Below are 26,669 nucleotides of genomic sequence, written 5' to 3'. Positions count from 1 at the left end.
TAACTCTACTTAAGAAAACCGTTATCTTCTTCAATTGACTATACTTCAGTGCAATGTTAAGAAATTCTGAATTTCATCTGACATACTTTCCAATTATTAGATTGGGACTATTTGGGGATTTCACAGCCTAGTTTCAGAAGGCTTGATTTTTCAAAAAATGCTTCCTGGTGGTTTAGGCTCAAGTTAGCCAGGGCTATACAAATCAGTTGTGAAGTATTTTGTGTTACTTTATGAAACATATTTAAGCTAAAATTGTGGCAGTTCAGAAAAATCACACACAGTGTTTTTCAGTTGCATTTGGCAACAAGGGCTTAAATCTTCACAAAGGTAAATCTCACCACTTCACCCCTCCACCCTATGCTAACCTCCCATTTTCAAGCCCACCAATACCCACAAAATCAATCTAATCTAATCTAACCTAATCTATATCTTATCATAAGACCATCCACAACCAGTCACATACATGGACTCTTCGATTCCACTCTCCTTTGCAAGCGACAAAATGTAAATACTGATTTACTCACAAGTTTTAAACAGTACAGGTATTCAGACAAATGTTAATTAAGACAGTCACTCTTGATATATAAAAAGCTTAATGTAAACTGACACAGGAATAACTCTGATATAGAGAGCCCTTTCATCAGAATTGACTCTACTTTCATCGACACTAAAATTCTTCTTCTTTACTGAAAGAAGTATAAGAGCATGTGACAGTAAATATGTTTGCTAGACCATTAACATCTTGAAAATACCAACCAGGTTTTGCTTATTCTACTTTATATCCCAGAACCTAGCACTGTGCACATAAGACGTACTCCATGTTTGATGAATGGATGGTTAAACAGGCAAAGGAATTCTTTTAATGCTCACTGAACAACTATTATTTGCCAGCTACTATGCCAAGTGAAATGGAGAATAAAAGACAGTCGGTTTCAGTTCTGCCACATGAAAATATATGCACATCCCGAATCACACTAATTATTAACTAGTATTGTTAGTAATAATAAATGTCACTTTAAGCTGATAACTATTGAAGCTGAGTGATGGCTACATGGGGGTTCATGATGTTCTTCTCTTTACTTTTAAGGTTTTTTTTTAAAATTTATTTATTTATTTTAAAATTTTTGGCTGTGCTGGGTCTTCGCTGCTGTGCGCGGGCTTTCTCTAGTTGCAGCAAGCGGGGGCTACTCTCCGTCATGGTGCGCAGGCTTCTTGTTGTGGTGGCTTCTCTTGTTGTGGAGCACGGGCTCTAGGTGCGTGGGCCTCAGTAGTTGTGGCACGTGGGCTCAGTAGTTGTGGCTCATGGGCTTAGTTGCTCCTCAGCATGTGGGATCTTCCCAGACCAGGGATCAAACCTGTGTCTCATGCATCGGCAGGTGGATCCTTCACCACTGTGCCACCAGGGAAATCCCTTGTATAAGTTTTAAATTTTCGATAATAAAAACTTCAAAATAGCAAGACTGCACAATGTTCCTGAGAACGCAGGGATGGCCAGTGTGTCTACGCAGCTAGGTTTCTCTGCACACTAGTAACACTGTGCCATCACCCACAGGAGGAGATGACGGACTGGGCCCACTACCCTAGGGGACACGTGCTCAGTGTTCTTTTGCCAATAATGTGGTCATGTTTGGACTCAGCCTTCCAAATTCATGCCTGGAACCCCGTGCAACAGAGGACTCACATTTCTAAGAAGGTAGACAGTGTCAGGTATTCAATCTGCAGAACTGATACAAAAATTGATCAAAGCAAGACTGAAATATTAATTCTTACTTATGCAAATTTTTGAGAAAGAGACAAAACAAAATCTGAAAGGAAACCACTTTCAAACGTCCCAAGTGATTCCATGCCAACAGGCATGCACTGCATCACGTAAAGGGAAGAGCTAGCGTCAAGGCACATGTCCTCTTATATTACTTATTTCTAATTTTTTGTACTTTTCATGTATAAATGAATGCCTTCTTTTGTGACATTAAAAACATCATTGTTAAGGAGTAGGAAACAAATGACTTAACTAAGAATAAATACAAATCGTAAGGATACGCATAGAAAATATTCATTCTCTCTAGGAATCAAAGAAATGCAAATTAAATCCAGCGGTAAAATACTGTTTTGTATCCATTTATGGTAGCAATGTTTTATTTAAATATCACCAATGATATTATCACCAATGAAATGTCACTTCTATAGTACAGGGAAACCTGTGGTGAAACTAGCACACACATTTTGTTATTATCAATTAGTATCACTTGTACAAAGCAATTTGACAAGAGACACACAGATACTCAAATCTTTTGACTCAAATATTTTACTTCAAGGAATCTAAACAAAGGAAGTAATTCATCCAAAAGCAATAAGACAAACGGGGACTTCCCTGGTGGCACAATGGTTAAGAATCTGCCTACCAATGCAGGGGACATGGGTTCGAGCCCTGCTCCGGGAGGATCCCAAGTGCCACGGAGCAACTAAGCCCGTGCACCACAACTACTGAGCCTGCACTCTAGAGCCCACGAGCCACAATTACTCAGCCTGTGAGCCACAACTACTGAAGCCCGCACACCTAGAGCCCACGCTCAGCAACAAGAGAAGCTACCGCAATGAGAAGTCCGCGCACCGCAATGAAGAGTAGCCCCTGTTCGCCACAACTAGAGAAAGCCTGTGCACAGCAATGAAGACCCAACACAGCCAAAAGTAAATAAATAAATAAATGTACTTTTAAAAGATCATATAGTAATTTTTAAAAAAGACATGAACAAGATGTTCAATACAGTTATTAACAATAGCAAAAATAAATAATGTAATAATCAAGCAAAAATTTTAATTAAAGATGTAGCAGTGAAATATAAGATTAACATAACGATTTTTAAGGTTAATACAGAAATGTGGGAAAATCTGTATACGTTAAGTGAAAACAAATCTCAAAATAATATACACTGTAATTGCTACCATGTAAAACTGTTTTAAAGAGTAAGGTAATGTGCAAAAATGACTGGCATTACTTTAGCATAGGGGTATTTAGAACGAGTTTTAATTCTAAAACTTCCATTTAATGCCATCATTAGATTCTGTTTCATTAAAATTCTTTTTAGTATGAGTTTTGACAACAAAATTTATGTATCACAAAACAGGTAAAATGGTATTTGCAAAATTACCTTCGGAATATGTAAGGATACTCTGTTTAAATAGAAAAACAGAAATCTATAACCTAACATCTTGTACTACACAGCACTTTGGGAAACCAAGATTTTCTTTTTCAAATTAGGTAAGAAAAAATATTCCCTATTTTCAACAACTAAGACTATCCATAAAGAGAAACTATTTATATAGTTTAAAAAAAAAAAGCACAAGTGCTTTGAATATACAGAAAGCGCTGGCACCGCCTTAATTCTAAATAACAACGTCTAAAAACGCCTTCTGATTATAAGTACCCCTAAGGATCACCTTCTGTAAAGTTACACAAACACACGCTCTCTGTCTAAGCTTACAGGCCTGCCCCCCAAACAACTGTAACTTAGGACGACTATGAATAAGGCAATACTCCCAAGTCCCTGAAACATCAACTACATCACTCCATAGAACCTCTGGACACGAGGCTTCCGTGAGGAACGGAGAGAGAAGGCCCCAACTGCAGACAGGGTAGTGTCTGTGACTGGGCGAGGAAGAGTGGTATGCTAATGCGCAGTCTGTGAGATAGTCGTTAAGCAGCTTTCATCGCTAGCTAGAATTTATTTCAACTGCAAGAATGAGGTGGTTTTTCAACTATCTGAAGGAGGAGAAAAACACATGGCAGCAGCTGGATTCAGCAATAAATGCTACATTTACCTTGTTAATTTCAAACTGGCTCACTGGGACACTGCCATTTAGCACATTTTCTCCAATTTCTATTAACCTCTTCTGAATGTTTTCCACTATGGTGTCCCGGCTTTGATCCGAAAGTATCTGGCCAATGACAAAGCTGCAAAAAAAGAGACGGATTGATTTTTTTAGTATCATACTTTACTAATAAGGAGAGAAAGGAAGATAAGTGCCATTAGACTAACATGTGGACAAGAGCCACACTAAAAGCTAACATGACAGTTAATGTCCAAAAGCCCATTACTATTTGTTTTCTAACATTAACTCTGTCAAAGGTTTATCAACCTTGGAACATCAGGTTTGCCCTTAAACACACAGACCAGCCCCCTCCCCCCTTTTTTTAACGTAGCAGCTAAGGCTTCCCATTGCGTGTGTACAGAGAGCGGGATGAGTTCCACCATATTTTTATGCAATTATAAAAATTCACAAGCAGTTGTGTTCTACTCTTAGGAGAAATTTGAGAACACAAATATTTCACTCTCCTCATAAAGCACCAAGATATTATCTCTGCCCGAGATGACTACAAGCTAGGAAAGTAGGAATATAAAGTTCTTTATGCAAATTTTTTAAAACTCAAAGATTCCAAAGTTTTCTTTCTTCAGCTTTATTATATTTTTCAGTGTTCTCTAACCGTATTGCTATGCCTCAAAAACGTCATGCTATTCTATCAGACCCCAAAAAAAAGAGAAAAAAAGAAAAAGAAAAGGAGTAAGGAAGCCAATATTTTATCCATTTCTGAGAAAATGCAGAGCGAGGGTTTGACAGCTGCATTATAATTTGTCAGAAAAAGAACCCTGACAAAAACATTTGTATGGCTTTAATTACTAATACATTTCTAACTCAGAGAAATTTACTTCTATTATGATGCATCTTTTCTTAGAAAACACAAAGCTGAAGAGAACACTCTAATCGAGTCTATACAAAGTAGTTTCATCTTTGAGTACATTTGGGGGCAATGAAGCATTTCAAACTATATTTCATAAAAGGCTAACAGTGACCCATACTCAGATGATCAACTCTGCCTAATCAAGAGTAGTTTTGCAGAAGCAACAAATGCTCAGTCTCCCAACTTAAAAGCAAGAAGAAGACTGGAAAACAAGGAAAAAATGCTGACATTCAGCAATACTAAAATTAATTTAAAATTTCACTTTAAAGAAAAAAGTCCTTCTATTTTCACAACTGTTCAGGTTCACAAAACAGGAATTATCTGGAAAGAGGGTACATAAACTACCTAAGGATTCGTCTTTTTTAAAATGGGTGCTTTATAACTTAATGTGACCCTAAAAACAAACAAATAGGTCTTATTATCACAACCTTCAGTCCCAGATGTAAAACTAAGGGGTCGGTCATGACATTTATGATTTCTGAGGTACATACAGTATTTGAGAACTAGCACTTAAATTCACCTGAGATTAGTAAGAATCTTTACACACAAATGATATGGGCGGGAACAAAGTCTCACTACATGGCCCACTTTGAATCCCAGAACATTTTAAGCCACAACACGGGGACACCTTAACAGTTATGGCCCTAAGGAGGCGCTAGGAACATTCAGGAGTACAACACACTGCACATTCTAAAAGAAACAGTAAAGCAAAACAAACCAAAAACAAGCCAACATCGATGAACCCAACTCTGTAAGCATCTAAAATGTGAAGGCTTACCCTCACCATGAGTTAAAACTTGTAAGATGCATCTTATAGCAAGCATTTCTTACTGAGCGAGTTTGGCTTTTTCTAAGTTTTAACCCATCTGTAAAATTCCACTCCAAATCAGTAAGAACTGTTAATATGCAATGATAACAATAACAAAAAAGAAGTCGTGTCCTTGTGCTTGGCAGAATCAAAGTGTTCTCCACACTGTTAACGCTTCAATTTTTTTAAAAACAAACAACAAAAGCAAAAATGAAAACTGAACTCACTTTCCAGTGTCTTTAGCAAGATCACACCAATCTCTTCTAACTATATCTAATCCTTTCACCTCCTGTTTGGTGACGTAATTCCCATCCACTGTTGGCTCAACAACCAGAGCAGCGTACTTCTTTTTCTTCAGCAGTAGCAGGGACTTGAAAATGCCATCAATGTCTATTTCAAGTAGTTTATACAACTTATTCACTTCACTTTTCACCTGTGAAAATTTCAACCATTAATGCTAGCTTCTCAAACATCTAATAGGGAGAAGATGAACATGCTGCAAATTCCCAAGAGTTCATCTAAACAAAACTAGAAGTCACATAAGACTAGAAGGCATTCATTCAGGTTATATAGAACACGGTATTATGCTTGGTATGATGCAAGAACTTTGAAAAAGCACAGGGACAAAAACAGATAAAAAGATAAAGAGACAATAATATAACTATATCACCCCACTCAACCAAAGGACAAAATTGGCAGTGTCAGCCCCAGGAAATTTATGAAGATTATGAAATACTCTGTTTCGAATCTAAAAACTAAATGCATAAGTACTTACCTTCAAACTACTGAATTAGAGATTAGATAGTCCAACAACTAGATACATGGCCAGTAAAACTTTGACTATTAAAATAATGTCTAAGATCTCCCTGTACCTCCCATAGCACCTTGACTTTAAGCAAATAACTACCTGCTGAACAAATAAATGAAACAGCCACCTGCTCTTTATTGATAGGGTCATGGCATAGACCATCACCTCTAGGGAAAATGCACAACTTTTCAAGGTCCAATGAGTACAATATGCCAAGCTTGCTCTTAAGTAAAGACTACAGTTCAAATTTCAAGCATTTTAGGGGGGTAAAGGCAGGAAGCTGTTAGCTTGTAAGATGGTACCTTAGTTTTAGTTTATTGGGACAATATCTTAACATAGCAAGTGCTCAAAAAGCACTTGCTAATTGTGAACTGCAATTAGGAGGCTACAAATGATTACTTTTAAATGTCCCTTTGACTTTTCAAATATATTTTAAGTACTCCTATAAAAATTATAGATATATGTATATATGTTGGTAGGTACTTATCCATATCTATCACTGTATAAAATGCATCTCAATACTACTAGAGACATAATTCTCCTTAAGAATGACAATGTGATAGGTACTAATGTGGTCACATCTTAAACTTATTAAACTTAGACTGTTTTCAAAGGTATAACATATCCAACACTTAAGGAAAAACCAATTTCCTTTGAATTTTGCCCTCAAAACAAACAACTGGAGTAGAGGTTAAGAAATATAACAGAGGATGAAGAATCGAAGGCACTAAGTTTATTATTATTTTCAGAAGGACACAGATGTACAGAAACTGGAATTTATGAAGTTCCATGTTAGAAACAGAATTCACAAAAGCAGGTTAAAACAGATAATTTTATAAAATTATCTCACCTTGTTTCCCAATTTAAACACTTCTTCCAGATTGGTGCTATTGGTGTTGATCATAATTGAATCTGTATCTCCATAAATAACTTCAAGATTCATCTAATGAAAAGCAAATATCATAAAAGTTAACAACAAAAACACTGTGACCATCACGCACCCAGTGAAACTCAAGATTTTCCATACTATAGAAACTACAGGTTCCGGATGATTTTTCAAGAGTTTACGTTTCTTCTTACCCATATTGTCACTGCACAATCAAAGACTAAGCCCCAATAAACCAGAAAGGCAAGCACTGCCACATTAAGAAAATCTCCCTAATTTTCTTATAAGAGAGTGGAGTGGCAGGGGAAGTATCTAGTTTCAAAAAGATAAGAGACTAGGAAAGGGGGGTCTACCACTGTCCCACATGTTTCGTGGTCATGGCAATTTATGAAGCAGAAACAAAATGGGTTTTTTCAATTCAGGGGCACAAATCCATATTAAATTCTTAACAGTTTCAAACAGTATTTAGTAGAATATGAAGTGTCAAAAAATCAATCATAACAAACAACACTAGAGCACGTACAGTATAAAGGCCTGGAAGTAAGCTCTAATTAGCACCGTTACTAATTTGCTAGAAACACTCACATATAGGCTTCAAGCAGCGGCTAGATCATATCAGTGTTAGTAAAAGAAAAAGGCTATAATGCATTAGGAGGGATTATAAATATAAACTAGGCATCCTAAGAAGTCATTTCCAGTCTGGGTTACAATTTTCCTTGAATACAAAAACGTCACCAGGTATGATATCTAAGAATCACTGTATGATGAAAATGCTCAGCATTACCTTCTGCACCATCTCTTTCGTATGCATCAAAATCTAAATGAAATAAAAAGTCAAGATTAATGCATTATATAATTACAAAAACCTAAATATATGCTGACAGAGATAGGTAACCCAATGATTTGTCATTCCCATATATTTTTAAAGCTCTTGATGGTTTTCTAACTACAACCCTCAAAACAACATCATCAACATAATCTAAAAATCAGTTTGCCTCTACACTGACTCTTAGGCAGAGATACGTGAGCAGATTTGCTGTAAAGATCTATGTAAGATCTATGTAAGCAGATCTACATAAAGATCTATCTTTAATAAATATGAATAAAATACCCTGTTATAATATGGCATAAAGGCAAACTATTCTTGCTATTAATATTTAAATAGAACTACATGGCTAACAAAAAGCTTGACCAAGCATTTCAAATCCAGCAATTCTTACGGTATTCAGGATCTTAATTTTAAAAGTTAAAAAAAAATATGTAGATCTTTACTATATATCCCTGGAGCTAGTACAGTGCCCAGTGCAAAGGTGGGGCTCAATAAACATTCAGTAAATAAAGACAAACAGATATAGTAGATACTATCTGTAGATAGGTCTGTCCCCAGGCCTACGCAGCTGTAAGACTACAGACATACAGGTTATAATGTAGTTGTAAATAAAAACAGACATAAATTATCTTGGACTAGATCAGAAGTAAAACATATTTTACAAATGAAGGCCTCTTCAAAGGAGTAATACAACATCCTGAGCACTCAGTATATGTGTGTATGTGTAAAATATATGGGCAAGACGCTCTGCTATGAGCATCTCGTGCATTTCTTCATTTCATTCTCTAAGGGCCCCAAGACAGCCACTATTAATACCGTTATTTGTTAGATGCAAAAAACAAAGAGAAGAGAATTAATTTCTCCTAGTAAGTGACAGAGCAAAGATACGAACCCAGGCGCTCTGACTCCAGAGCGTGGGGCCTGAGTCACTGCACGCTATTCTTTCTAGACAAGCACCCATCTTTCAAAGCATCAATCTAAACCAGAAGTCACCCTTCCAATGACCCAGATAGAAGATTTACTTCATTTATATTTCTTTTCCCTACCTCCAAGAGTCTTTCTTGTCAACTAAGCTCAAACGTCATGGTGTTTCTGTCCTTCTTGTCCTTTATATTACAGATCCCTGTAAATCCTGGCCTTTGAGTGTCTTTTATATCTACCCCTCACGTTCCATTTCCATTGCCCGCCTCCTCTGTAGTACTGTCTCCCAATGTTGTGCATGAGTTCAGTGTCATATGTTCTTGGGAAAGGAAGACCTTCCCCTGCCCTGGGGGTGGTGAATACTGATCAGGCTAACCAATGGTTTCCATAGTGGCTGTACAGTGGAATCACCCGGGGATCTTTTAAAAAAATGCCAAGAGCTGGCCCCAGCAATTTTTTTTAAACAGCTCTCAAGATTATTCTTATGTTGCAGGCAGGGTTAAGGACCACTGGACTAAGATAATCATGGTAATCCCAATCTTTTTTTTAAGATTTTTTTTTTGATGTGGACCATTTTTTTTAAGTCTTTACTGAATTTGTTACAATATTGCTTCTGTTTTATGTTCTGGCCTTTTGGCCGCAAGGCATGTGGGATCTTAGCTCCCCAACCAGGGATTGAATCTGCACCCTTGCACTGGAAGGCGGAGTCCCAACCACTGGACTGCCAGGGAAGTCCCTGGAAACAGTTTTTAGCTGACAGTTTGTCCCCTACCCAACTAGACCACAAGCTCCTGGAGGTCACAGCACATGTTTGCGCTTCACATCTAACAGGCACTCGAAAAACTGTTGGCTAGTTGACTGATAGGTCTCATAGTAATCCCAATCACTCTTCTACTAGACACTAAAATCCAGTTAACTCATAAAAAACATTCACTCTCTTCCACTTCATCTTCATTTATTAACATATAAATTACAGGGAAATGCACTGTGGGAGAATACCTGACAATTCCTTTGGGAAAAGGGCAATAATGAGATCAACCCAAGTCAAGTTAATCATAGTGAGGACAAAACTACTTATCATGAGTTCTCTTCACCCTCTGCCCCTTCCACCTTGCTAGGCTTGGCTTTCCTCATCACAACGGACAACCCCACAAGGTAAGCATTCCCTGCTAAGTACACCACCTCAGGAGCAATCTGTCAACCTTTGACTCCAATTCCATATATGCACTAACGGATTTCTTCTGCTCTCCTTTTGCACTGTGAACCAAACCTACTATATCATCCCTGAGTGCACCTCCAACATGAAGTGTCAACGTTCACCTTTCAGATCCACCACCCACCCTCATGCTGTCCTTCCACCAACTCACAACCATTTCCACACACAATTTGAGGGCTGCTACTAAAATGAGTTCCCCTTTGGTGGCAGAAACCTCTCAGTGGATGCTTTGCAAAAAATGATAGGAAACTAAACAACTATAAAGACTATACATACTGCAACTGCTTTTTTCACCTAATACTTTATTTTAGAGATTATTCCATACCCACACATAAAGAGCTGCCTTATGCTTTTTTAACGACTACATAGTATTCCATTGTACGACTCAAGCATGATTTAACTAGTGCTCTGTTAATGAACGTAGGTGGTTCCTAATCCTTACCTTCATAAACACACTTTAATAAATAATCCTTATATACATGTAATTTGCCAATCTGCCAGTAATTAGATAAACTCCTACAAGAGGGCTTATTGGATCAAAGGTTGTGTTTTTACATTTTTGGTAAATATAGCCAAACAGGTCTCCAAAGAGGTTGTACCAATTTCTGACAATACTTTTAACCACCATCTTTCCTGTGGGTTACCAAACTCTTATTATTTAGCAGAGGCCCTGGTACATGGTAGCTATTAATGAATATCTGTAGAATGCTGAATGAGTAATCCAGAGGAGTAGGTGCTATTATAAACCCCATTTTACAGATGAGGAAAACTAGGCTCTACGATTTTGCCCAAAGTAACAGAGCTAATCAACAGCTTGACCTGGAAGCTGGACCTTATGTCTCATTTTCTTTTCACTGTGTCTCACTGCCTTGTTAAAAGGCCCATACCACATGAATGTTCTGGAAGCCAACAATCAAAAACTTATACATTACAGATATTTTCCCCATTAAGGAAATGCATTTAAAAAAAAAGCCACAGGTATCCTGAAAGGTCTACTGGACACAAGGTACAGTGCTTACAAGATAACCGTTCATAAGTTCACTTCAAAGTGACAAGCCTAATATTAAAGCTACCCATTCTGACAGAAAATCACTTTCTAAGTGCCAGCAGCTAGAACACAGGGCTATAAAGGCTTGCTAAAGTCATTAATAAGGCAGCCTGCAGTTATCTCATTTCACAGCAACACCTGCATATTTATCTACTCATTACCAATTGGATGATGGAATTTTTTCAAGCACATTTCAAAAATCTGCCAACTTCAAGTGTAAAAAAATAAACTTTGTGGTTAATTTTTCCCTTAACAAAGTACAGCTGTTGAGAATAATTGTTCAAGATCTTACCCTGTAATGTCAACTGCAGCAGAACAAAGAGTATTTAATTAGCAAATCTATCCAGTAATTCAACACCTATTATATAAAATGCCTTCGTGATTTTATTCAGGATAATTTGCTAAGAGGGTTATTACTGACATTCAGATGGAATTTAAAATTCCTACGCAAGTCGAGTCATAATAGCAGTAATGATCTCCCCAATCAGGAGATTCGGTGTCACACAAGGCTCTTGCAATGCAGCAGCCGATTTCCTGACTTCTTAATTCCTGGGCTCAGCTCAGCGAGAGCCCTTCATGCCGGTATTTCAGTCAGCAATACATCTTTAATGGGACTCTATTAAAATAACTAGAACAAAAATGACTTTTTTTTTGGTTAAAAAGAATGACAGCACTGCCATCATATCAATCATTGCAGGCTTTGCAGAGCAGTGCCATTGGGGGAAAAGAGGAGGGGGAAACAGGAAAGGAGTGGGGCTGGGGGTGGGGAGAGCAGTCATTAAAATAACACGAAAAGGTGTTTTAGCCCCAGTCTGAGCCTCTGAAGACTGGGGAAGGATGGTGAGGACTAAAAAGGAAATGTGAAGTGTATTTCAAAAATTGCTTCCTAAAGAAAATAATGTGTTCAGGACCACACCCATGATGCGGTTTACTAAGCACGAAGCATGTTTGTCGCACCAGGATAAACAGCAGCAGCCACCTAAGACCAACCACGACTGAGGTGTGTGGTTACAGGTTCGCCTAACAAGGCCAGGGTCTTTATTTTTTGTTAGAACAGAATACTAGTGTTTTGCCATGCATGCATTCAAAGGTTATAAAATGATTTTAATGGTATTACAGACTAAAACAGTGCCTTTTTTTTTTTTTTTTTTTTTTTTTTGGCTCTGTTGGGTCTTCGTTGCTGTGCGCGGGCTTTCTCTAGTTGCAGCGAGCGGGGGCTACTCTTTGTTGCGGTGCGCAGGCTTCTCATTGTGGTGTCTTCCCTTGTTGCAGAGCACGTGCTCTAGGCGCACAGGCTTCAGTAGCTGTGGCACGTGGGCTCAGTAGTTGTGGCTCGCGGGCTCTAGAGCACAGGCTCAGTAGTTGTGGCTCACGGGCTTAGTTGCTCCGTGGCATGTGGGATCTTCCCAGACCAGGGATGGAACCTGTGTCCCCTGCATTGGCAGGCAAATTCTTAGCCACTGCACCACCAGGGAAGTCCCAAACAGTACTTATTAATATTAAATGAGAGAGAAAACACCAATTTCCCACAGTTAAAAAAAAATAAAATTTCAAGCTCTTACTCCAAAAGCATACATCTATTATAGTAATATCTACTAACAAGAAACCCACTTTGATATCTGATGCAGAAACTAAACAAAATGGGAATCTTCTAAGATAAGAAAATGCTGGGTTAAGGTCAAATTCGAAACAAATAACGCACGAACAGAATGACAAGTGAAATCTCAAATGGCTTTAGGATTCTTCTGTTACTGATGACATAAAATTAGAAATAAACTGGAAACTTTTTGTAATACATTAGCATAATAGGGGTAGCAACATGAATGGTTTTGAAGGATGCGGAAGAGAAAAGTAGAAGAAATATAAATATTATGATATTTGGTAATCCAACCATTATCTAAGCTTTCCCTATTCCCAGTTTCAGCAGTTTCCAAGCAGGACTCGGTGTTACTCAGTTCTCCTGCTTGGCAAACATCTTTTATTTCATCTTCATTATATTAGATTGCCTTTTTCCTATTTTCCTATTCTCTGTTATTCTTAGATATGTGTCTTCTCTCTAAGATGTTCAGGGAGCAAGGGCTATGGATTTAATAAGCACCCTACTTTCTGTATCCTCCATTCCCATGACACTGGGCTCTCTACTGCCTTTAAACCTTAGCTTTACGTTCTTTAAAACTGCGATACTACTACCACCTAGTTCCCAGAGCTAGGTGGTAATAAGAAGAACTGTATGCTGAAAACATGCTTTACAAAGATAAAACGTTATACAAATATGAGTTAAAAAAATTAAAAAGTCAGGGGTCTGAAATCTGAGTACTGGTTTAAAACTGCCAATTACTAGCTAAGTGATTTGCGAACAAGTTGGTTTCCCCCTCTAGGTCTTAGCATCCTCATTTATAAAATTAAGAGGTTGGGATTCCTCCCAGATCTAAAAATCTAGAATCCAAGCTTGACAAGTAGCAATATCTCTTCCTTATATATGGCTGCTTTGACTTTGTACCACATTCATTTCTTTAGTGTTATGAAAAGGAGGCACTAATATATCCAACAAAAATAACTATCATTATAAGACTATATTGCCATATTCTAGGTTGCTTCTGAAGGCCACTTGGTCGTAAAATAACTAGAAATACATAAGCTCTCACGAGTTGTCTGCATATAACTTTATGCACTTCACTTAAGTGGGTGGGCACATTTACAGTATATAAAACATCTGACACCTTGTCTTGAGATAACACACACACACACACACACACACACACACACACCAGTGTTTCTCGTCCACACACACACACACACACACACACACACACACACACACACACACACACACACACACACACACACCAGTGTTTCTCGTCCTCAGAACTACTGACATTTAGGCTGGATAATTCTTTGTCATGGAAGGCTGGCCCTGGCCTCTACCCACTAGATGCCAGTAGCATGCATGCACACGCATATGTGTGCACAGACACACACATACACTCTTCAGTTGTGACCAAAATTTTCTCCAGATATTGCCAAATGATTCCTGAGGAGCATAACTGCCCCTGGCTGAGAATCAGTGATATTATACTGATAACTCAACATTTTCTCTCTCCAGGCCCATATTCAACTGTCTGTCCCACAAGCATTTATTCTAAATCCCAACCATCTCCTCCAAACCTTCACCAGCTCCAAACATAATAAATGGCCCCTCCAACTAAAACATGAAGTTCCTTTATTTTACAAGGAACTTCACACCACAAGAAAAGCCTCTCTGGCCTCCCCAATCCAATGATACTAATGAGAATGTTAGTCCAATGTAGCCCCCAAATTATTCTGTGTAAATCACAGCATACAACTCTATTAGAAAAGGTAAGATTAAGAAACTATAAGCAGGGGCTTCCCTGGTGGCACAGTGGTTGAGAATCTGCATGCCAATGCAGAGGACACGGGTTCGAGCCCTGGTCTGGGAAGATCCCACATGCCGCGGAGCAACTGGGCCCGTGAGCCACAACTACTGAGCCTGCGTGTCTGGAGCCTGTGCTCCGCAACAAGAGAGGCCGCGACAGTGGGAGGCCCGCGCACCGCGATGAAGAGTGGCCCCCACTTGCTGCAACTAGAGAAAGCCCTCGCACAGAAACGAAGACCCAACACAGCCAAAAATAAATAAATAAATAAATTTATTTTTAAAAAAAAAGAAACTATAAGCAAATTATAAGCAGAGATCATGTCTTTGCCATTAAACCTAACACAATGCCTGGCATGTAGCAGTAATTCAATGCATATTTATTTCTCAGGCTCTAGTAAAAGGAGGCAAACCCAAGTGGTCCAGCGTGAGAAGAAGAAAAGCAGCAAAGCCATGGATTGATAAATGCACCTCCACAACAACAGGACCCTAAAGCTGGTTACAGGAAGCAGCTATTAAACCCACACACAGCACACATTTAAATGCTAGCTCCTTCCATGAAAGAAATGAACAGTAAATCATTTTAATTCCACCTTCAAATACAATGCATGTTAAATAAACAAATATTCACTCAAGAGAAATTAATTTCTACCCCAGTGATAAAGGCCCGTTAATTATAAACTTGACTGAAACAGTGTACCTCTCCCATACAACTCGTTTCCAGATAAACTGATTTTGTTTTAAATCCTTAATTTACAACATAACCTTGTGATAGCTCATGTGTAAGGAATATAAAACACGTTGACTAAACAAAGCTTTCTGAAAGGTTTCCCCTCCCCAACAGACACATTTAATGATATTTACGAGTATCTTTCAATTACTGCCGTAAAATCTGACAGGGCCCTAATTTTGATCTAAAAAATTAAAAAACCGCAAACTACGGAGCTGGATATGTGAAATGAAAACTGAACTTCTCCCTTGTCTTCTAATTGCTTGCCCCAAAATATTTACTCATCTTGTGGATTTTTAAAAATCCACTTTACATTTTGACTTTTAAAAAACTGTTTTCACCTTCAAAGAAACCTTCCTTTCACAACATTCTTATGCTCTATTCCTCCTCCACTCCAACTTCCAGCCTAGAAACTCACGTCTTATATGTTTCACTTGCATATATGTGCACTATTGCCATACGTGGGATTATACCTGACACAGGAGACTGGAGAGCTTGTAGAGCTGGTTTTAAAGCAAACTTGAGCCAAATCTACTCACAGACACAAGAGTTCAAGTACGAGCCTACATTCTTAAATATTAAATTCTCAGGGGGAGAAAAAAAATCCCTCAGACAACAAGATTGAAACTAGAGCAGGAGATGTTAACCTAAGGTCAAGAAATCTGAAAATCCCCGAAACTGTAAGGAGAAATTTGAATGTGTGCCTATATGCATTTTTCTAGGAAAAGGGTCCATGTGTTTCATCAATTTTGAAATTTTGATTCACTTAAGTATAAGTATCACTGAAGATGTTCCAATTAGCCATAAAAATAGAGCTTTCCGATTTCCTGGAATTCACACAATGTCCATGAGACTAGAAAAACCCCACCCACAGGTCTTGCCTCTTGCTTTGGAGCTGGGTATTTTCGGCCCCTTCAATGTATTTCCCTCACAGAAAAACACAGACATGTCAAAAGGCACCAAGATTTGGTTCCCTGATTGACTCCTCACATAACTCATCTGGGGGGCTTATGAAGACACGGCCAAACTATGTCCGCCCTGTAGCGAACATCGGCACTCAGGCAAGTTTCGCACAACCTGATGAAAACTGACTCCAAGTGTCTTACTTCAGTAATCACTTAGACGGAATGAATTTTACATTAGTGGGATCAAGCATGCACCAAGCCTCAGTGGAAATGAAAAGGGCTTATAGTAATAGGATTTATAAATCCACCCATTAGGTTAATGGTTAAATGATTTACATGTAACTTTCTCCCCCACCCCGCCCTCCCTCACCCTTTAACTCAGTAAAAACTATGCTTGGCATTTTCCACTGCAGTGCCATACACAAACGAAATAGCCTTTCTATTTTGGGACATTCTAATTTCTAATAATGGCTTGGGTAGCTACCATTAACTCTTTCAAAGCACAAATAATTGACTAATAAAATTAAGTATTCTATAAGGCCTGAAAGTGCTTAATTGATCATAATTGTCTATTTGAGAAGAAGGCGTCAGGCTGGCTATGCTCAGATAATGAAGTTGGGCAATTCTAAAGCACTGCAATCAAGATAATACTTATGGCTAAAAAGGACATTAGCATTTTCCAGAATCTGCAACATTTTCTTTATAACTGAGGTCATGAGAAAATGTGCCGTTAGCCTCACTCACGTTAGGTCTCACTCTGAGCTCCTGGCCCCCACAAATATCAGATTTCACAGGATGCCACTCATCATTACTAAGCACCTGGCCTGAAGCTCAGCCGTGGAAGAGGACCTAGCTGGCGGTCCGGAGGACAACCTCAAGCTGCAGTGACCAAGGCGCTGCTGTCACCATTTTGATGGAAGCATTGTTGATTTCCAGAAAGCTCAAGATTAGTGTGACAAGATAGTCATGGGGCTGTCCTTCATTATTCTCTGCCTCCAGGGAGGTCAGAGGAGGGAGAGCTTTTTAAGCTCAGTGCCTGGGGGGGACGGGGGGGTGGGGGGTGGGGGGAAGGGACGACTCCCTCCCTCAGTCCCAAGGCTAAACACAAAATTCTGTTCTATAATGACCATACTTTCTACATGCCCTCCCACAGCAACTCTATTTCTTATAAAATGGTGTCCCGGGCTTCCCTGGTGGCGCAGTGGTTGAGAGTCCGCCTGCCGATGCAGGGGACACGGGTTCGTGCCCCGGTCCGGGAAGATTCCACATGCCGCAGAGCAGCTGGGCCCGTGAGCCATGGCCGCTGAGCCTGCGCGTCCGGAGCCTGTGCTCCGCGGTGGGAGAGGCCACAGCAGTGAGAGGCCCGCGTATGGGGAAAAAAAAAAAAAAAATGGTGTCCCATACCCACCCTCTTTTTATTAGAAGTTCAGAAAACAGATTCTAGGAGCTAGCTATGATTAAAATATGGAGGGCTCCCACTACAAAGAAAAATCTTTCAGAAAGATGGTCTCGTTCTGGGGAAATGTGATTGTGTCCACCTGTCCAGAGATACATGCATTGCACACATACTCAGGCATGCCTCCAGAATGTCTCTCTACATTTAAGGACCAATCAAATAATGTGTTCCCATTTACCACACTTTTTCTCCTGTCCCATCATCCTCTATGCTTTCTTTGGGAAGAATCCAGAAAATTTTGAAAGAAAGATAAATACCAAGTTGAGAAAAGTCATTTAGGATGGAGATGCAGAATATGGAGAGGACAAAATATCAACATATAAGCTATAAAAGATGTGGCTAATCACTGCTATGAAAAAAAAAATCCCCTTTACTTCTGAACTTCATTTGCATTTCTACTCTCTAATCTGGCCAAGGTTCAAGAATCTGATATGAATTCTAGGAAGCTCTGTTATTTTCTTTTTGTTTAGAACCTCAAAAAAGAAGTTATCATTCACTCATCAACAAGTATTTCCTGAGCTGTTCTTATGTGCTAGGTAAAAGGAACACAAAGGTGAGGGATTCAGACATGATTCCTTCCCTCCAGAGCATGTAATATCTAGTGGAGAGAACCAAATAGGCAACTGAAAAAAAATATGCATACATAATAGGGGCCTCTGGGGTGGGAGTTAGAGAAAATTCCTGAAAGCAGATTGTCAATAAGGGGAAGGTGAGCTATACGGAATAACAGGATAAGGGGGACAGGGGAAGAGTGTGAAGATCCAAAGGACAGAGGGGAAACTCAATGGTGATTGAAGAAAATTAAGCTTTCAAAAATTTTTTTTAAGTTTTTGTTTGTTTTTTGCCACAAGAAGAAAATAAAAAGTATGGCTGAGGCTAGAATGCTTGGGAAAGTTGGGAGAGGGCAGGAAAGAGGCCCAACTGTGAAGGACCTCATAAGCCACAGTAAGGACTTTTAAGGAGGGACAGAATCAGATTGATAGTTTAAAGAGGTCTCTCTGGCTATAAAACTTGTGGAGAATACATGTGGAGGAGTGGGGGCAGGGGCAGCATCCAGGAAGAAGTAATGAGGCTTGAATAACATAATAGTCATTGCACTGGAGAGAGAGAGAGAGTCATGGGTATTTAGGAAGTGGAATCTACAAAACCGGGCAACTGGCTGGATTTGGGGCACGAGGAAGAGACAGGAGTCAAGGATGATACCCACATTCCTGGTTTAACGACTGGGGAGGCAGCTACTCGTTGAGATAGGAAATCCGGGAAGGGGAGCAGAGGCAGAGCGTTTTGTAGCTGATGAATATGCTATGCCTGTGGACAACTCAGTGGAGACCACAGGGAGGCAGGTGGAAGCAAGGATGCTCAATAGAGGGGATGTGGCAAGTTTCAGATGCAAGAAATCCCATGCTCAACAGAGATGCAATATATGACTAAATCAAAGCAATGGCAGCGGGCAGACAATAACAGAGCCCATCAAAACAGACGGCACAGTTCATGATGGGGAAGCAGGAGAAAACCGAGACGAGGCAAACTGGCACCCCAACCACAGTAATGGTGCTCCGTGGGTCTCCTGATCCCTCATTCCTCCTCCAGCACCTTCCTTTCCCTCCCATCTATCAAATCTCCGTTCTTTCTGTCACAATTGGCAGGTGCCACACAAACCAGTGGCCACTGGCAAATCTGACGCAGGCTGCCACAGTCAGACAGCGAGGCACCACACGCTGACCTTTAAAGAGAACGATCCCAACAGGTGGCTAGCGCCTAACACAAATAATTGTATTAAGCCTCTGAACAAGGTCAAAAGGGGGGAGCACCTTGCCTTTTCATGAGCAACCAAAGCAGCTACCAGCCGCGGCTCAAGAAACAGCAAGCAAAACCTCTGCGGAGGCTCCCCTCCTTGAGGCGGCGATGGGCTCAACAGGAAGACGGAACAGCAATCAATTCACTTCACAAGGAAAGAGCCTCCCATTGCTCAAACATAACCATCCTTTTCCTGCCTCTCTTCTGCATTTGGGAGCGGGGAGGGCTCCTCCCTTATGTCAAGATTGACGCCATTTGTTAGCAGTTCCGGTTCATAGTCAGCCAAGAAGAGAAAAGGAGTGATGGGGGAAGGGTTCCCCTGTTTCCAAATAATATTCTCCACACCCTTTGAGAGAAACTAAGTCCTAAGTGATTAATTCAATTGCCTTTGTCACTGATTTGATAATCAAATATCTCAGAGTTCTCATGGACCTCTGACCTCAAAGCTAGCCACTGTTTTGACAGAACAGACAGCTGTAGCTCGGGGGTGGGAGGAGCCTGCGGAACCTCCTGAAAGAAGAGCACCTCATCAAGGCCCAGAAATTCCACTGTGTGGGAAGAAGCCAGGAGCCTGCGACCTGCTGTAGGACCCCATGTGCCGAGCTACAGCCTTTCTCCCTGACCTTTACATACAAAAAAACAAAACCAAAAACCTTTCTTTCCCCTGGCGACAACCTCCTCTCCTCCCACCCTCTTAAACCTTGTGACTGCAGATGGCATGGCTAGGATGAGCCACAAACCACTGGCATGTCGGTCCCCAGATAAAAGAATCCAAGCAGTAGATCAGATTGCTGTCAGCTGCAAACGAGCCAGCACTTCAGCTGCTTCACATTCTTTATTTTTAAATGGCAGGATGGTCTCAAGGGCATGGTGGCCTGTCACACAAGAAGAGAATACAGATTTTAAAAGACAAAACCAAAACCCCTGAGGGTGCGCAGACTCACCCAAGATTGAGAACTGAACAAGCACTTTAGAAAAGGGCATACAGCAGCCTTTTACAAACCAGTTCTGAGTGTGTTTCTCTTAGTGACTTGGTGGGAGAAAGCTGACTACAGGACAACAACAATAAAAAAATCTAACTACAGACCAGTTCTTACTCAATGGGACTAACAGATTAACTCTCCTGCTACTAATTTGGAAAATACTTATGTTCAGAACTCTGAATCCAGAGCATTAAAATATTGGGATGTGCCAACCAATAACAAAGTTACCTACTCAGTCAGCCCCCAAAACCAAAAGAGCATGTAAAATTAAATATAAATCAATAAAATGTAAAGAGGATGGTTAGGGAGAACTTACCTATGCAGAATACAAAATGTGTTTTCTTTTTTCCCTATACAACCACCATCACCACCAGATCATTCTTAACTAATTCTTAGAAGCTGAAGACCAACTTGGATTTTGATGTATAAACTGCTTTTGACGATATTCCGTTTTAAACAGATAAACACTTTAAAAAAAAATGCAAGCCAAAGACACCCTTTTGAGAAACTAAGAAAACAGATGTGGAAGCCATTTGTTTAGATGAAGAGGAATTTTCGCTTTTATAGGAATACAATGATTCATGAAGAGGAAAAAAGTCTGTCATCAAGTTTACTTCAATAGATACTGTTGGGTTGGAGGGAGCTTTCTAAATATGGCATTGCTTTTCTTCACATCTCATCTCTCCTGAAATATCTCAAACTACCACTAACAAACATTACTTTTATTGTCTTTGTTCTTTTAAATTTTCTGCTTAGTTAATATATCGTGCAGGAGAAAAAAACCACAACGCTGGTACTACAGCATTACATACTTGCTTTTCGTGCTCAGATAGCTGAACAAAATACCTTCTGCTTTAGGGATTCATCGAAAACAAGCTAGCTTGAGATAAAGCATTAGGAATACAAGAAGTTCGGAAAGAACAGCTCTCCTTAACCCCAAAGGAGATGAAATTAAAGACTAGTGAAGTCTTTCTAAGAACTTCTGGCAAAGAGGAAAATCTCCTTCTTGATGTGTCTGTTCGATGGAGATGTCAAGACAAACTAAAACAGGAAGAAGAAAAAGGGCATTGCATTCAACCTGGGCAAATGCATAAGAAATTTCTCTCCTTCCATCCTGTGCGCCACGCCCATCTGCTTCCATCCTCCCTTCCTTGTCCATCGCCAGCTCCCCTCTCTGTGGGTCTACAGGCCGCTCTCCATGTTAAGAGGCACAAGGTCTGCAAGGGGTGAGGCACTTACCTTCCACATTCCTCTGCCTCAACAAAAAGACGGGGCAAAAACAGCCAACGATCCTCAGGGTTTTTTTGTTTGATAAACAAACAAACCCCCCCACAATTCCCTACCCCTTAAGATTCTGCTATGATCTCAATAAATAACCACAGGGAAAAGAAATCTCTTTTCTGCAATATCCCCATCTGCCAATATTTTGCCACATTACTTTCTATAATTTATATTTCAAAAACAGATGTTTGAACCCATCCCAAATATAACAACATAATTTTAAAATTTTTATTTATTTATTATTTTTGGCTGCGTTGGGTCTTCGTTGCTGTGCGCGGGCTTTCTCTAGTTGCGGCGAGCAGGGGCTACTCTTCGTTGTGGTGCGTGGGCTTCTCAGTGCAGTGGCTTCCCTTGTGGCGGAGCAAGGGCTCTAGGCATGTGGGCTTCAGTAGTTTGTAGCACGTGGGCTCAGTAGTTGTGGCTCATGGGCTCTAGAGTGCAGGCTCAGTAGTTGTGGTTTGCAGGCTCTAGAGGGCAGGCTCAGTAGTTGTGGCGCATGGGCTTAGATGCTCCACGGCATGTGGGATCTTCCTGGACCAGGGCTCGAACCTGTGTCCCCTGCATTGGCAAGTGGGTTCTTAACCACGGAACCACCAGGGAAGTCCCTAACAATGTAATTCTGAAGATGCATTTTCAACTGCACAAACTTCCTCTATGAGCTATGGCTCAGTCTGTGAACCTCCTTCATGGTCTATAAAATTCTGTGTTGGTGTATATGTGAACATTTTTCTGGATAAAGAATCCACAGCTGTCACCCAATTCTCAAATGGGTCACAGCCCCAAAAAGATTAGCCTCCCTTCCAAACTTGGACAGATGTTATGCTTCTGTTGAATCAGTCTTAAAACTATAGTAAAGAGTTGCCTGGTATATTTCATACCCATGGCTGTGCTCGATTTACCCAAGAGACTGCCAGAGAGGAGTGACTCATTTTGCTGGCTCCAATGCCACTTGTAAACCCTTTATTAAGCATCCTAAAAATTAGTGTCAACCATCAGTCATAGGTGAAGGGAAAAAAAACAAATGAGTCTTAACAAATCCATGACCACTATGATTATAATTACAGAGATAGCGTATGGTTTTGATTAGGAAATTCCAAAGGTTGGTTAGTTCACTGGCTGTCTGTAAGGAATCTTACCCATCATTAACTTCTTTTTTTAATTAATTAATTTATTTATCATTTTTGGCTGTGTTATGTCTTTGTTGCTGCGCGCGGGCTTTCTCTAGTTGCGGTGAGTGGGACCTACTCTTTATTGTGGTGCACGGGCTTCTCACTGCGGTGGCTTTCTTGTTGCAGAACACGGGCTCTAGGCGCGTGGGCTTCCATAGTTGTGGCTTGCGGGCTCTAGAGCGCAGGCTCAGTAGTTGTGGCACATGGGCTTAGGTGCTCCGCAGCATGTGGGATCTTCCCGGACCAGGCAAACCCGTATCCCCTGCACTGGCAGGCGGATTCTTAACCACTGTGCCACCAGGGAAGCCGAAAGCTGATTTTTTAAAAATCTGCAAGATTCGCTATTAAGTTGGATGGCAGACATTCTTTTAACGATGCTGACGAGGCTGGCTGGTGGACATTTCAGATCTACCTGGCCCTGCCTACTATCAGGCCACAGCAGCATGACTCTTCCTCCAGCAAAGAGAGAGTACTCCTGCTCTCTTGTTACCTCCAGCTCCCATTCCAGTATTTTGAATTCCTCCTCTATTTCTTAATTCTACAGTCAACCCTCTTGAACACAAGAGGCCTTCTAATGTCATGTGTCACTCAGAAGACTGAACACTTCATGGTCAAGGTTTCCTAAATATATCCTTGCCTATCTCACTCCACCACTTCTCTTTGCCATCTTAGGAGTAACCCTCCATAAATCCACTAATTCAACAAGCATTTACAATGGGCTGAGCACGGAGGGAAGTATAAAAGGAGTTTCACTGCTCTTAAGGAACTTAAAAGACAAATGTGGTCACCTCCAAGTAAGCAGCTTTCCCTTTTCTGACAATGAAAGGAACAGATCTCAAGAGCTGTCATGCAGGAATATAAAAACAGGATGACTAAAAAAAAAAAAAAAAAAAAAAACAGGATGACTGAGGCAATCGCACCAAGTCCCGCACCAATGGACTGATCTATTAAAATCTTCTCTTTGGAGGCCTACCTAAATCTTCAGCTGGATCCAACTGAGAAGGAGAGAAGGAGCTCAGGGTCCATGCAGGGCATGACATTAAAAGGGAGGGAAGGCAGTGCTGATAAAAGAGGAATGGGACAAATGGTTTCTGACAACATCATTTAAATATCCTTGTCCCTACCTATTGCATCTTAAAGAAAAGGAAACCATGAGATACAAGGGTCCAGGTCAGGGACAGACATAAAGTCTGGAAACCTGAGATCCAATGAGCTTGAGTGGCACACCCAATATGGCCTCTACGGCCTAGCTTTCTCATTTCTTTGCAGTCCAGAGTATCTTTCCTTTCACATCAAGAATCTCACCTCCTCCCCTTCCAGCATCTTTCATCTGTCCCTTCCTACTCGTGTCTTTCTTTCTAACCATTTCTCCTCAATTAAGGGTTACTCATTCACTTGACAAATAGGTATTGACAGTCTGTATTGCTCAAAACATGGTGCTTACCTCTCCTAAGGTACCTAAAATGCAGTCCATGCCCTTGAGGAGCTTACCATCTACACCCCAGTTATTCACAGTGGTCTCATTTCTTATCTTTTAGGGCTTGACTCCCCATCCCACCCCCAAACCTCATGTTCAATGTGTACAACCTATGCTGACTTGTAGCTTCATTCTCAGAATGCAACTCGAATTGTTCTTTCAAAGCTCAGTAATCTCTTCTCACCAAAAGTCATGATCATTGCTTCGGTTAGAGTCTTCAACAATCATCTGGGCAGCTACCCTGATGGAACGGAAAAGCACTTCACTGCGTTCAGTTCATCATGACTACCCTCCACCAGATCCTAATGACAAAGCCCACACACGAACACGCCTCCAGACATTGTCAAATGTCTCATAGTGGCCAAAATCTCCCCCAGGTGAGAATCACTAACCTATATCAATGGCTCCGTGTGCACACGCTTGAGAAGTGACTGATGTGTCATGAAGCGTACCGATTCCTGACATACGCCTATTGTCAGAGATTATTTAGCGCACAGGATTACGTTATCCAAGAGGGATTTCTCATATTTAGGCAAACTTAACAAAGTCTCCAAATATACCAGGTATCTTGCCTTTGTTCATCCAGTTCCACGCTCCACCCTGCTCTGTGGGAGGGAAGGCTGACCTAACAGACTACATCAAAGAGCTCCCTCATCCCAATTCCAGTGGAGTTTGGCTAATAGCGAACACTGCTTGGATCAGGAGGGAAATGAGCACAGGCTATGCCTCTGGCTTTCTCCCGGAGGGGTCAATGTCAGGGCTGGCGGAATCCATCCACTTGCGATCAGAAGACCCTCCTCACCCAACTCTCTCTTTGGGGGTTAGGCATCTGTTCCTCCTCTCACTCCTTTTCACCTCAGAGTGTAACATCCCTGCCATTACTAGCCCTGAAGTTCACACAACTGCCTTGTGATTTTACTATATACGCCGCCCACATTTTGGTAAATAATCCCTTTATCAAATCCTCCTATTAACCAGTGTCATCTCTTTCCTGCTGGGGCCCTGCTGACTGATACACCAAATACATTTTTAAATTTATCTGAAATGTTAAAAGCAAGCAGTTTTAAAATGTTCCACTCGAAGCTCCATTCTCCTGAAAAGAGGCTCAAAAAAAGCATCACGTCTTGAAAATCTCTAGGCTTTGAAGATGTGTAAAGAAGATTACTGTGAACTTTCTTTATTAAAGAGCAAGCCTGTGATATATCTCTTCTACTGTAACATATTAATTAAAATGCTCAAATTTATATTTCCTTTAGCCCTACCTTACCCCAAAGAGAAAGAAAAATAGTAGAACATTACCTCCACCTTATGGTCTTGACAATTCGGTCAATTATTATATGTTAACTTACATCGTTATTTTTCCATGTACATGTTTTACGTCTCTAATTACTCTGTACATTAATGTTAAGGATCAGGACTCTATCTTACATTTGTTTTCCTCACACTTCTTCATTCATGCCTTGCATTAGTTCCTTTAAGAAAGAATATATTCGATAAATATTTGTTGACAGTTGGAAACAGCATCAACAGAAACAGAACAGAAGGAAGCAGGAAAACTAGCCCCAAGAGGTGTACTCACTACTTTAGTATTTTCTTATTTGCCTTATCAAGAGATCTTGCCACCAGAAGAAAAATAAAACCTTCACTGTAAGGTGAATGTAAAATTTTAGGAAAACAGCTGTATACCCATCAAGATTATTTTCCACAAGTAGCCAACATGAAATAGAATTTACAACAGAGACAGGAAGAAGGGTAGGTGGAGTTAGAATAGAAGGAAATGAAGAGGCTCAACAAGAATTAATTACTGGTAATTACACATGCTACAGCCTCTCTTCTTTCTCCACCCTCGAGCTAATCAACAGTGGGAACAGATGTGATCTGTGGTATTGGGGAGGGGGTGCCTAACAGCTGTTTGGAGAACATGCCATTAAAAAGCAGCCTTGTCCACAGAAACCCAACAGTTTCACTATTTGAAAGAAAAGAGGTAATGAATAATGACCACAGTCTTACTATGAACTTCAGCTCATTCAGGCCAATGATGAAGTTTTTCTCCTGATTTCTTTTTTTTTTTTTTGACAGCTTTATTGGAGTATAATTGCTTTACAATGGTGTGTTAGTTTCTGCTTTATAACAACGTGAATCAGTTATACATATTTCTCCTGATTTCTGATGAACAATGGCAGTGGCTCTAGTATTTAGTGTTACAAGAGTGCCTCAAGAGTTTAA

The 26,669-nt window shown here is 40.3% G+C and overlaps 1 protein-coding gene across 4 annotated transcripts in view; it reads right to left on the bottom strand.

Annotated features, from left to right (window-relative positions):
* The window catches only part of POLA1 (DNA polymerase alpha 1, catalytic subunit), a 305,604-nt gene that overhangs the window by 168,361 nt on the left and 110,574 nt on the right, over positions 1-26,669 (bottom strand). For all 4 annotated transcript variants that reach the window (XM_033415099.2, XM_033415097.2, XM_033415101.2 and 1 more), the window contains exons 27-30: positions 8,025-8,057; positions 7,205-7,297; positions 5,774-5,979; positions 3,820-3,952 (exon numbers count right to left, since the gene is read on the bottom strand). In XM_033415099.2, the coding sequence (XP_033270990.1) occupies positions 3,820-3,952; positions 5,774-5,979; positions 7,205-7,297; positions 8,025-8,057 (465 nt within the window). The remainder of the gene's footprint in view (positions 1-3,819; positions 3,953-5,773; positions 5,980-7,204; positions 7,298-8,024; positions 8,058-26,669) is intronic.

The sequence above is a fragment of the Orcinus orca genome, chromosome X (genome assembly GCF_937001465.1).
Source record: "Orcinus orca chromosome X, mOrcOrc1.1, whole genome shotgun sequence".
Classification (NCBI taxonomy): domain Eukaryota; kingdom Metazoa; phylum Chordata; class Mammalia; order Artiodactyla; family Delphinidae; genus Orcinus; species Orcinus orca.
Note: the sequence above shows the minus strand (reverse complement) of the source record. Positions and strands in the feature narration are given on the sequence as shown.